Source organism: Talpa occidentalis, unplaced genomic scaffold (genome assembly GCF_014898055.3).
Source record: "Talpa occidentalis isolate TD23 unplaced genomic scaffold, MPIMG_talOcc4v2.1 talOcc4.18, whole genome shotgun sequence".
Classification (NCBI taxonomy): Eukaryota; Metazoa; Chordata; class Mammalia; order Eulipotyphla; family Talpidae; genus Talpa; species Talpa occidentalis.
Window position 1 is genome coordinate 13,181,232 of NW_023601851.1, and position 12,613 is coordinate 13,193,844.

The window sequence follows — 12,613 nt, forward strand, 5'->3', positions numbered from 1 at the left end:
ATGTGACGGTTTTTGCTTCATACCTGGATTTTAGCATTCAGGACACTGAGTATGTTTTTGTACTGAACAAAATCACAACAATTAATGAGATTAGATTGTAGCAAAGAAAGTCCAGAGGAGGCACAGCAGACCCCCCTGTCTCCCCGCTGCTCCCCTCAGCAGTGTGTTTCAGTCCTTCTGCCTGTTCTGCTCCCAACTCTGTCTCTGGGGAATCCTCTCACCCCTGCACCTCTGGCCTGTACCCGGGTTCTTGTATAAATAAAAATTAAAACAAAGAAAATCCAGAGGAAATTAAAATTACATATTGTTAAATTCAGAACGTTATGCCTTTTCATCCTAAATAGTATGACAGAGAAGAGTCAAGTAGAAAATTAATAACTCTTACAGCACCAGGTTGACCACTTCATGGCCCTGACATGAACGTGAGGCTGGCAGGGACGTGTGACTATTTATGGACGTGAATTGGGATTTTTCACCAACTCCCTCACTCAGGGATTGTTAGCGATTTTGTAAAACAAAGTCAGTATTTAAACAGGGTCAGGAGAAGATAGATGTCAAAAAACTTCATTTTAAATTTGTATACAAAACACTAAACAGATGTCAAAATTCTTTTTTTTTAACATTTATTTATTTATTTATTTATTTATACAAGCACTGGGTACAGTCAGAAGCGTGGGAGGGTGAGAGAATTCACCAGAGCCAGAGCGGGGAGCAGAGCAGGCAGAGGGACCGAAGGACACTGCTGAGGGGAGCAGCGGGCAGCAGGAGAGGTCTGCACGCCATGTGGGACCCTCCTCCGGTGGCCAGGGAGAAGCCGGGGATCGAAGCGGCGCTGCAGAGGCTGTGGGCAGCTTCGCAACCCAGCGCTCAAACGCTGCACCACCGGGGAGGCCCAGATGTCAAAATTCTTGACCAACATGTATCCCGATTTATATCCTTATTTTCATTAAATTATTTGGCATTATTCCTAACAATGTGTTGCAATTGTTTTATGTTACTACATGCTCCCAAAATTCCTGCTTTAAGTGGAATGAGACGAGGAGCAGAGCAGGCAGGGCTGCCCCGTGTCCAGACGTCCCCACTCATGCACGGGCCTGGGGGGAGGAACAAACCTGTACCCAGGGGACCCGGGGCCCTGGGACCAGCAGCGACAGCCACATGCACAGACAGTCCAGCTCATCCCCAGTGCGGCCTCCTCCCTGCACAGATGTGCAGGAGTCTGAGGGGAACAGAGGGCCCGGGAGGGACCCGGGGGTAGACGAGCCCATCCTGCAGGAGGGACAGCAGCTGTGACCATGGGAATTAGCTGCAGGAGAATCCACCTCCGTTCCTGGGGTGGGGGAGGGACAGGACAATGACCGGGAGGGCAGGACGGGAGGTCACCCTCTCAGCACATACGAGCAGAGATGAGGGCCAGACGGTCCTCAGATGGAGACACAGGGCGGGGACACCCCACCCGCTGCCGTGATGAGGGACATGGGTGCCGACCAAGAAGAATCTCGGGGCCATCACTGTCCACTTGGTCCCAAAATGTGCGCATGGAGCTGCAACTGGACAGTGTTTTGCGAGGACTGGGAGCTGAGACTCCACAGGCTAATTTGGGGCATCCTTGACCATTCATATTCATGAGGCTGGTGGGGGTCTCCCTCTTGGGATGTGTGCTGACTGGGGCCTGGGGACGGCAGTAGAGGGGCTGTGTCAGGGTTTCAGGGGTGCCCTTGCATGGGACGTGGTGAGATGGGAGGAGACTGCTTAAGGGGATGAGGTCAATTGAATTCTCTGTCCATCGGCATCTCCCACAGGCGGCATGGACAGTGGCGGCACCTGTGGGTCACTGAAGCTGGAGAGGCCGAGCAGAGCAGGAGCAGAGATCCCTGCGGGGGAGATGCTGCACAGAGCACAGAAAGAGGTTAGTGGGGAAGGACAGTGCTGGTCACCTGCAGAGAGACACCGTGGGTCAGACACTGGCAGATGGTCCTGGAGTTTTATTCCTCTAGACTTTCATGCAGTGATGGCTTCAGGGGTGACCAAACATGCACCCGGGACCCAGGGCCCTGGGACCGGCAGGGACAGCCACACGCACAGACCATCCGGCTCAGCCCTGGAGCGGCCTCCTCCCTGCACAAATGTGCATGAGTCTGAGGGGGACAGAGGGGCTGGGAGGGACCCGGGGTGGACGAGCCCATCCTGCAGGTGGGATGTGTGGGCATCACCCAGGATGAGACTCTGCAGGAAACTTGGTCTCTGGGTCCTCAGATGTGGGGAGTCATGGGCAGGGAGATGAGGAAATGAGGGGACGGACCAGGAGGCAGCAGTGAGGCCACAGGTGCAGGAATCTGACAGAGGAGGCATCAGGAAACGCCACACGGGAACGCTGATCCCAGATCATTCAGTTATAAGACAGTGTCGGGTCCTGGCGAGCAGGAAAACAGGGACGTGCACACCCCATCTCCCTTCACACCCATCCCTGTGGGGCCTCCCCAGACCAGGGCTGTGCTGGAGGAGCAGGGACAGGCTCTCCAGGGTGGGGAGGGGCTGGGCATGGTCACGTGTCCTCTGGGAATGTGCCCTGGACAACCTCTGGGAGGTGTGCTGGGCGGAGACGCTGGGGCCTGGGCAGGAGGCAGGAGCAGGGCAACTGGAGCGAGGAGTGTAGCGTGGGAGCTCTGTTGAGATTTTTGACAAATACGAGATTCTAATTTGTTCAAGTTTTGTAGGGGACAGATAAAATTTTCAGTTTTCATCAATTTTCAAGACTTATGTGGAGAATGTAATAATGACATTCACATGAGGTGGTAATAAATGGGTTGAATGAAACAGCAGACATAGATGATATTAGTGTCCATAGAACTGGAAGGAATAATTATATAGAAAATAGATTCAGTTATTATCTTGTATTGATAACCCATTCTAATTTCAATATTGGAAGAATTAAGATTTTGCTGCTCTTTCCTCTTCTATACAGATGACGGCTCCAGGGGTGATCAATCTCACAGCAGTGGCAGAATTCATCCTCCTCGGGTTCCCCACCCAGGGGACCATGGGCTTTCTGCACCCGCTGCTCTTCTCCCTGGTCAACCTGTGTGCCCTACTGGGGAATGGGCTCATCGTCCTCATCTCCAATGTGGACCGGCACCTCCACAACCCCATGTACTTCTTCCTATGGGGGTCTGTATTTCCTGGACCTCTGCCTCATCTCAGCCATGGTCCTCAAGTCCATTGCCAACTCTCTGAGGCACAGCAGCTCCATCTCCTTCCCGGGTTGTGTCATTCAGCTCTTCATGATGATTTATTCGGCAGGTGCAGAGATGACCCTTTCAATAGTGATGAGCCTTGACCGCTATGCTGCCATCTGCCACCCCCTGCTCTATGAGGTCATCATGAGCAGGGAGAGGTGTGTGCAGCTGACAGCTGTGTCCTGGCTGGGTGGGGGGACTCCATGCTGTGATCCTCACAGCTGGAACCTTCTCCTTGTCCTACTGTGGGTCCAACATCGTCCACCAGTTCTTCTGTGACATCCCCCAGTTATTGGCTATTTCCTGCTCAGGAAATTTGATGAACAAACTTTTCTCCATTCTCATTAGTGTGGTTTTGGGTATGTGTTGTTTTATTTTCATTGTCATTTCCTATGCCCACATCTTCTCTGCTGTCAGGAAGATCCCATCCACAGAAGGGAAGGACAAAGTCTACTCCACCTGCCTTCCCCACCTGCTGGTTTTGGTGCTGTTTATCTCCACTGGATGCTTTGCTTATCTGAAGCTGGCCTCAGTGACCCTGTCTGTATCTGACCTGGTCATTTCTATGTTCTACACGGTGGTGCCCCCCACTTTTAATCCCGTCATATACAGTCTGAGGAACCAAGCCATGAAGTCAGCTGTGGGGAGACTGATGAAGGGCCAGTACATCAGCTTGTGAGATATCACTGTTTTCCTAAATTAATTACACCATCTACATTCAGGAATCCAAAAGTTATTTAGATTTTCCTCTAACTATTACCGTCACCATTTTAAAGTAAATAAGACTTTTCATTACAGATTACCTTTGACAAATTTTAACATTTTTCTATTCTTCAAAAATATATTTCCTGGGCCTCCCAGGTGGCACAACAGTTGAACACTGATTTGCGAAGCTGCCTACAGTCACTGCAGTGCTAGTTCGATCCCGGTCGCCGGCGAGGGTTCCACATGGCATGCAGACCTCTCCTGCTGCACCCGCTGCTCCCCTCAGCAGTGTATTTTCTCAGTCTGCCTGCTCTGCTCCCTGCTCTGGGGCTGTTGAATTCTCTCACCCTCCCGCACTTCTGACTGTACCCAGTGCTTGTGTAAATAAATAAATAAATCTTTAAAAAATATATTTCCTGAAATAATGCAGCCATTTTTGAAAATGCATATCTGTTTGACATTCAATATATGAATCCTAGTTTTTTTTAAATATTATGGCTGGTATATGAATGAGTGTTCTAGAACTCACTCATCTTCCCACATTTACTTGAAATCAAGCAGTTGTAAAGGGGTTTGTCCTTGGGAGTACACAGTCACGGGACCCCAGTTCTGGGCACTCAGTACCCACAGCCCCTGTGTGTGTCTCCACTGAGGACCCCGCCTTGTGGAGGGAAGGGAAGGGGAGACAGAATGCGGGGCCCCCCAACCCTCACGATTCGTAATGGGGCAACATCCTCCAAGAGAAATTCATTCTTCTATTCAAAAGTCAAGTAGGAATTGCACTTGAAATGAATACCCCACAGATGGGAGGGAGTTTCTTAATCTGAATCTGGGTTGTTTCCATAGCCTACCTATTGTAAACAGTGCTGCAATAAACTAGCGGTACAGGCGTACTTTTGAATTATTAATGTGTTTTTGTCCTTTGGGTAGATCCCTAGGAGTGGGATTGCTGGATCATATGGAAGCTCCATTTTTATCAGTTTGAGGAATCTCCACACAGCTCTCCATAGTGGTTGGATCAGTTTGCACTCCCACCAGCAGTGCAGGAGAGTTCGTTTTTCTCCACATCGGATGCCCCCTCATCAATGACTGGATCAAGAAGGTGTGGTCTATACACATAATGGAATATTACTCAGCAATCAAAAAGATAAACTCATGCCATTCACAGCAACACGGATGGAGCTGGAAGGGATCATGCTCAGTGAAATAAGCCAGACAGAAAAAGAAAAATACCAGATGGTCTCACTCATAGTAGGAACGTAGAGGATCCAAATAAGAGAACAGGAAAAAAAAGTAATTATAATAAAGTAAAAATCAACACCAACAGGCGACTATAAACCAGACTCACTACAATGGGGACAAGGGAGCAGGATCAAACTGGGTGGGAAGGGCACAGGGGACGGCAGTGATGCTCGCAGTTGAGTGGGTGCTGGGATCTCACAGGGACTACACCTGAGATGAGAAAGCATACATTGTGCAAAAAATGAAGAATGATGTAAAAATATATAAAAAATTACTAAAAATAGAAAAGAATCGGAGTCTATGATTGAAACCTCTATTTCATGGTCATTTATACGGTGTTCTGCTTTGATTAGAGTCCATTATAAGCATGCTTTTAAAAAAAAATGTGAACTATTTTTGAAGAACTATGTTTTGTCAATTAATTTTTATAATTTTTAATACACTCGTTGCTCTTGTGTTTATTTTTAGGAGTCCGCATGTGAGGGGTTCACAAGGTTGGTGTTGATGTCCTGCACCAGGTCATCTTCCCCACTTTCTGGTATGTTTGCAATTATGTCACTTTTTATATTATGAAAAGTAAAGCAGGCAATACTTGTAACTTTTATTTTCCAGCAGCTTCTGTGCTGTAAACCCGGGGCCTCACGGCTGCTCACCCACCCTGAGAACATGAGCTGGGGGAGGCTCCTCCCTCACGTGTCCTCTCTGCTGCGGGACACGGTGTCTCCAAACACGCCTGACGGATCATAACAGACTCAGTCTAGACAATATTTCTCTTATAACATGCATGTTAATGACCAGACCGAGTCCATTGAGATTTCAGAGTAGAATCTGTGTGGGGAAGTCCCCCAAGTTGCTCATCTTTCCATGAACGACCCTAATGACAGGTGTCTCCCTCCTGGGCCTCCATCACTCTCAGGCCACAGCCTTTACACACTTTCTGTCTTGGCTTTGAGTGAAGCCTCTAGACTCTGTTGAGAAGAGGATTTGACCTCCCAAGTTGGGCGATGTGGGGTCATGGTAATAATCGCCATTTGTCATGTCTTTGCCGTCTTGTTTTGGGGTTCCATTTCTGCCCCTCTATGTGTGCAGTGCCCCATGTGCACTCCACGGAACACCCATGTGAACACCCTTCTGCCTCCACAATTCAAGGACAGGGAACCCCATGGGTAATAAACAAGCTGCCCCTCCACATTAGAGCGCTCCTGGGCCTCAGAAACCGCTTGAGCACAGGCCCTATGTGGGGAGAAGCCACGTGCACCCCACACTCCTGACAAGGGCAAGTGTCCATCCACACACGTGTGTACCCATCACAACAGGGAGCAGCACCCCAGTCCAGACAACGGCCAGGCCTAGGCGGACACTCTCTAGGGAGGACACCCAGTGCCTGCAGAGTCGCGGGCAGGTGGATTCAGGTCCAGACCCTGCTCCGAGCTCGCTGGCACATCCTGACCCCCGCATGGATGTGTTTGTTCCCATCCCAGGATGGGTTCATCCTGAGGGGCCAGCAGAGTCCAGGGCGTGAAAGTGTCATTATTCAGTTCTAAGGTCTAATAAGCTGGGCAGACGCGGTTCTGCTGCTTCCTGGGACCTCTGAGAGCTGCCGGTGATGACGCGCCAGCTCCTCACACTCAGCCCACACTTTCCACCATATACCCTTCCCTCAGTGGGTGCTGGACACTGGGGTCCACACAGTGGACAGACTCGAATCTGTGTCTGGAGAGATTAAATGTGGGATGTGTTCCTGGGCTGAGAAGCTTTCTCAGCCAGGGTGAGCAGGAAGGACTGACCATTCTCTTCATGGGCTGAGGTGTTTCAACCAGAAGAGTTTATGTGAGGACGCGGGATCCCCCACAACCCGCATGAGCAGCACCCCAGTCCCTCAAGCCCCCACAACCTTCTCCCTGAGGCCTAAAGGACTCCCCGCCCAGTGCTGACCCCGCCTGCCCCTACCACGCAGGCAGAGCAGGAAGAAGTGAGTGTTGACTCCCGGGTGGTCTAGGACATCCAGAGCATCGGTGGTCACAGTGCCCAGAGGCAGGATCCCCCAGGGGTAGGCATGTGTCATCTGCAAGGCCAAGGCTGGGGGACATGTGGGCACATGAGCGGGCAGACGTGGCACGGCGTCTGTCCCCCTAAATGGCACACACGGGGATCCCCAGAGTTCGGTGGCACAGGCAGAGCCAGACACCCGCCCCCCAGGGGACCCTAACCCAGTCGTGTCCACCCCATGTCAGGCGGGCAGGACTGTCCACATGAAGGCGATGTTCACGCGAGGTCAGCAGCAAGTCAGACTCTCAGGCACTAGAGGGGCCGGCGGGAGCATCAGGACAGGGAGAGTAGCTGCGGCGCCAACACTCGCACTTCAGGGGATCAAGCCTCTGCCCAGTCTCCTCCCAGTTTGGGGTGTCTGCTCATTGTCCTGCTCTCCCTGTCCCCCACTCGGCCCCTCCTACCCACAGCACATCACCCAACACCTGCCAGGCCCAGGAGGGTGCTCGTGGGTGGCGGCGACTTTCCTGCTCCCTGTAGCTGGGCTCATCCTGGCTCTGACCATGGGGCAACAACAGTCCCCGTGGAGGTCAGGGGGTGATGGGCCTGAGGAGGGACCAGGTCCTGTCCTCACTGGGGTAAAAACTAAGGAAATGGCTTCTGACACACTCAGGGCACTAATGATCACTGGGATGAGCCATAAGGTGACGCCAATTAAGACAGTGACCTGCAGAAGGGCTCTTGTCCCTCTGGAGGAAAGTCACTTGATGGATGGATCTTGGACAGTGTCCAACACACGGACACCAGCTGCAGAGCTCAAATAGCCCAGCCCTGAGGCCCTGTTCTGTCCATGAGGTGGCGCAGGATGGGGTGGAACATCCTGTGAGTGCTAAGAGGCTCCCAATGAGCCCCGACCATGGAGTGAAAGGCCGGGACGCCCTCTGTCCTGCCATGGGGACAACCTCAGGACACAGACTCAACACGGCAGCGGGAACTTCCCCCCAGACTGCAGGTATCTGCCCCTAGCTGTTTGCAGGGGAGAATCCACTCATACTTGAGGGTTTTCAGATCAAGCTTCATTTTAGATATGAGAATGTGCCACAGTTAAACTATTCACTTTGTAAATCACGACAACTGATGCTGACGGGGCCCAAGTCATCATGTCCCTCTGCCCTGTCGGCCTGGGTGAGGCTCGGTGAGAGAAAACACATTCTCTTGTAATTTACGATGCTCATAGATACTGACTTTTTTTTGAGGCCTTAAAAATAGACAATATACTACATTTAAAACAAGATTGCACTGAATATATCAGAATTGCATTATTATTTCATAAATTGTTCTTTTACTAAACATGCTGCCATGTCCAGCTATCCCCGGATGTGAGTGAGTGTGTTTTTCTTTTTGGCATTCAAATTTAAGGAAGAAAATCATGGTCCTTTGGGTTAGCATCTATGTTTTCCACCTTAATTAACTAGATCTTTGAAAATGGAAATGGAAACCTTCTCTGACAGCAGAATTTATCTGGCGGAAGGATAAATAATTCTCCAGAGTGAAGTGTTGCTAGTCTATTAGGAGACGTGCCAGGTGTGACCTCACGCATGGCTCCTCCGCCGGCCCGTGACCACCGTCTGCCGCTCCTCCGCCCCCCGGGCCTCCCCTGAGCGCGAGGACCCTCGGCGGGGACCGGCTCCGCCCCTGGGAGCTGCCTTCTGCGCGCGCCGCTCTGGGCTCCTCAGGGGTCGGGCAGGTCCGAAGTATCCACTATGACTTTAATAAAAATGGTGTCGTCTTTGATATAGGTCCCGTTCTCCAGCACGGTCTGGGCCACGAAGACCGGGCAGCCGGAGGCGATGTTCATCTCCCCGGTGGGCTTCTTGAAGCTGCTGCTGTTGGGGTCCGGCTTGAAGGCGTCGCCCAGGTGGCGCCGGGAGGAGCCCTGGTCCATCAGCATGAGCGTCACCTTCTGCTTGAAGGGCCAGGGCAGCAGCGCGTCGTACTCGCCGCACATGATGACGAAGAAGAGCGACAGGTGCGTGCTCATGACGGCCTCCTGCTTCCGCCGCTTGTAGTCGCAGCTCTTCCAGATGAGCACGCCGTTGTAGCTGGCGGTCTCCAGCACCTGGAAGCGCAGGTCCATGTCGGCCAGGCGGACGTCGTGCACGCTCAGCATCTGGTCGTGCCGGCTCAGCTGGGACTCCAGCAGGCCTGTGTTCCTGGCGGCCTGCCCCGCAGTCTTGTCCACGCTCTCCAGCTCGGTCACCCGGTTCTGCAGGGACTCCACTCTGCTCTTCATGCTGTCGGCTTCCTCCCAGTTCTGCCGGAAGGGGCGGATCTCCTTGTCCAGCTCTTTCAGCTTTTCCCCCTGGCTGTCTATCACTCCTGTAGGTGAAGTATTTTGGCCTCGTTGTTGCGCAGCGTCTCCTTCTGCCTCTCGATCTCGACCTCAAAGCTGCAGATCTGGTTGTGCAGGCTCTGGATGCTCTTATTCTTCTCCGCACTCTCGTTCTGCAGCAGGGAGACCTTCTTCTCCAGGGAGCTGCTCCACTCCTTCAGCAGGTTGACGTGCTGCACGGCAGAGCTGGCCTCATGGGCCTTGATCTGCTGGTTGGTCCCCTGAAAAACGCAGCCATAGCGCTTAAACTACAGGTGCTGGGGGCATTGACACACTCTGACAAGTGTGCACTCAACTCGCGCTTCAGGAGCGTCTGGACGCTGCACTTGTGAGGGCAGGACACCACCATGCAGGGACACTCGGTGTCCTCGTGTTTCTGCAGCGTGACCTTGGGGACCTGGCTTTTGCAGTGCGTGCACGTGGCCTCTCAGTACTTGCAGGCCTTGTCCACGTGGTCGCGCGGGTCTCTCCGCAGCACCCTCTCCTTGCAGTCTGCACGGACAAAAGGAAGCTCTTCAAACTGGCAGTGGTTCTTTAAATGCACCAGCAGCTGTCCCAGCGTGAGCTGCTCTGCGCAGCCTCGACTCTCGTTCATGCAAAATATCTGAAGCGCCAGAATCACTCTCTTGCAGCAATTATCAAAGATACTGACTTTTAATACAATGAGCATATTAGAAGATTGTGACTTATGGGAGACGTGACAATTTCTGCTGCACACCTGGGATGAGCACCAGCACACTCAGTGTGTTCTGGGTACTGAATAAAATAACAAGAATTAACAGAATTGGATGGTGAGGAAGACATTCCAGAGGGAATTAAAAATTACACTATTGTTCGATTCAGAATGTTATGCCTTTTCTCCTGAACATGATAACAGATGAGTCAGGTAGAAATTGAATAACTTGTCAGCGACACTGTTGACGTCTTCATGGCTCTGGCACTAACATCGGTCTATTTGTGGACGTAAATTTGGGATTTTTCCCCAAATCCACACTCAGGGATTGTCGGTGTAATTGTAAAATGAGTCACAGTATTTAATCAGGGCTGGGAGGAGATATGTCAAGTTATTTTATCCATTTTAAAGATGTATTTAAGGTCACTTGACAGATGTCAACATTTTTCACCACCACGTACCCTGATTTATTTTTGTGTATTCATGAAATTTCTGGAATTATCCCCACCAATGTGTGGCAATAATTTTATATTACTATATTCTCCTAAAAATCCTGCCTCCACAGGGCCTGCCCCTGCATCACCCACAAAGTGAGGAGAGGGTGAGATTGTGGGGAGGGGAGTGGGCAGGACTGTCCCGTGTCCAGGCGTCCCCACACACGCACGGGCCTGGGGGGAGGAACAAACCTGCACCCGGGGGACCCGGGGCCCTGGACCGGCAGGCACAGCCACATGCACAGACCGTCCAGCTCGGCCCAGGAGCGGCCTCCTCCCTGCAGAAATGTGCATGGGTCTGAGGGGGACAGAGGGGACAGGCGGGGCCCTGGACACTCCCCCGAGGAAAGGGGGCGAGGCCGGCATCTCTGGGCAGCGGTACAGGCTGAGGCAGGTCCAGGCTCTGAGCTGGGCCCGGGCGCAGGAGGATCTGGCCGGACCCGGGGCATCAGGCGGTGTCCGGAACCCCTGAACCCCTTTCCTGGAGCTGCCCACGTTGGGGGGTCGCGGCCTCCCTCCTAGCTCCCCCACGAGCTGCTCCTGCCCTGGCGCCTCAGGGCCCTTTTATGGAGAGCCGCACTTCCAGGGCGGGGCTTGGACCAATCAGGCGCCTGGGCAGACGGACCCGGCCCAATCAGACGCAGGGTTGCGACGTGGTCCTATGGGGCTGGGGGCCGGGCAGCCCGAGAGGCTCCGCCCCGGCGGCTGAGGGGAGGAGCCCGGGAGGGGGCGGGGCTGCGGCCTGAGGCTGGAGCCGGCGCCGGTGAGGAGAACAGGACAGGCTCTGAGGAGAGAGGGGGACCGCGCGCACGCGTCCTGGACGGGGATGCTGAGGCTGAGGGAAAGAGGCGCCGTTGGCACTGCAGTGGCGGGCAGAGAATCCGACGCCCGTCCAGGCGCAGGCTCGGGTCCATCCTGCGTCCCTGCTGGCCGAGGCGGCCCGAGGCCCGGCCCGCACCTCAGAGCGGGGCGCGGTCCGGACCCCGGAGCGGGGGACACTCCGGCTCGGATGCCGCCCCGGGCCAGGAGGGACCCCGCACGAGCACCCCTGACCCGTGCGCCCAGCCGCGCGGTGACCGGGGGTGACCACGACCGCTGGCCGGAGCTGCCTGCGCGCCTGGGGCAGCGCCCGCTTTTGGGCGCCATCGGGCGAGACCCCGGCGCCTGCACGGCAGCCGCTGGCCGCGGGGCGGGTGGACGCGGGGCCGGGGAGGCGCCGGAGCCCGAGCGGCCTGTGGACGGGCCAGGCTGACCCCGCCGGGCACACGGGGCGGAGTGTGGCCCTCGGGTCTGGAACCCGGTGTCTCCAGCGGCCCCGGGGCGGGCGGGTCCTCGACGGGGTTGGAGACTTTGGGGGTCAGGAGCCGGCGGCAGCTCCTGAGCGGTGTCTCCCTCCCCCCACCCCAGGGTGTCCAGCTCAGCCCACCCCCCCGGGGCGGGCACCATCTTGCTGAAGCAGCCGTAGGCTGGGCCTGGCGGACACCGGGCCCGGGGCAGGACTGGGCATGTGGCCCAGGACTGCCCCGTCTCCCTCCCAAGTAGCCCCTTGTCCGTGCACCCTGCCCCGGTGGGTGTGAGCATGCGGGGGACACCCCTGGGATAGGGTCCCCCCACTGCTGTCTCAGAGCCCAAGACACAGACCAGGAAGTGGACAAGAGAAAGACAGTAGCCCTCGGGAGGCTCCCAAATTGTAAGAGAAACACAAGATTTAGTAAAACACGAGGACTCAGGTTGTATCACATTTATAGGTGCGGAGAATAAAATGGCATTTAAATAAAAATATTTAGTAACATGAACATATTCACATTTTTCTTGGTTTTCCTCCCCCCCCCCGCCTCCACATTTCTCCATCCCCCTCACACCCATCTCCCAGGTCTCCCCA

General features: G+C 54.0%; 1 protein-coding gene across 1 annotated transcript; it reads right to left on the minus strand.

Moving 5' to 3' along the window:
- Positions 1-8,876: 8,876 nt before the first annotated feature.
- Positions 8,877-10,311, minus strand: LOC119250785 (TNF receptor-associated factor 3-like). Its single transcript, XM_037518393.2, is given in 3 exon segments — positions 8,877-9,551; positions 9,554-9,814; positions 9,817-10,311. Coding segments are annotated over 3 exon segments (1,005 nt in total). The 5' UTR covers positions 9,914-10,311; the 3' UTR covers positions 8,877-8,904.
- Between the last annotated feature and the right edge of the window lie 2,302 nt (positions 10,312-12,613).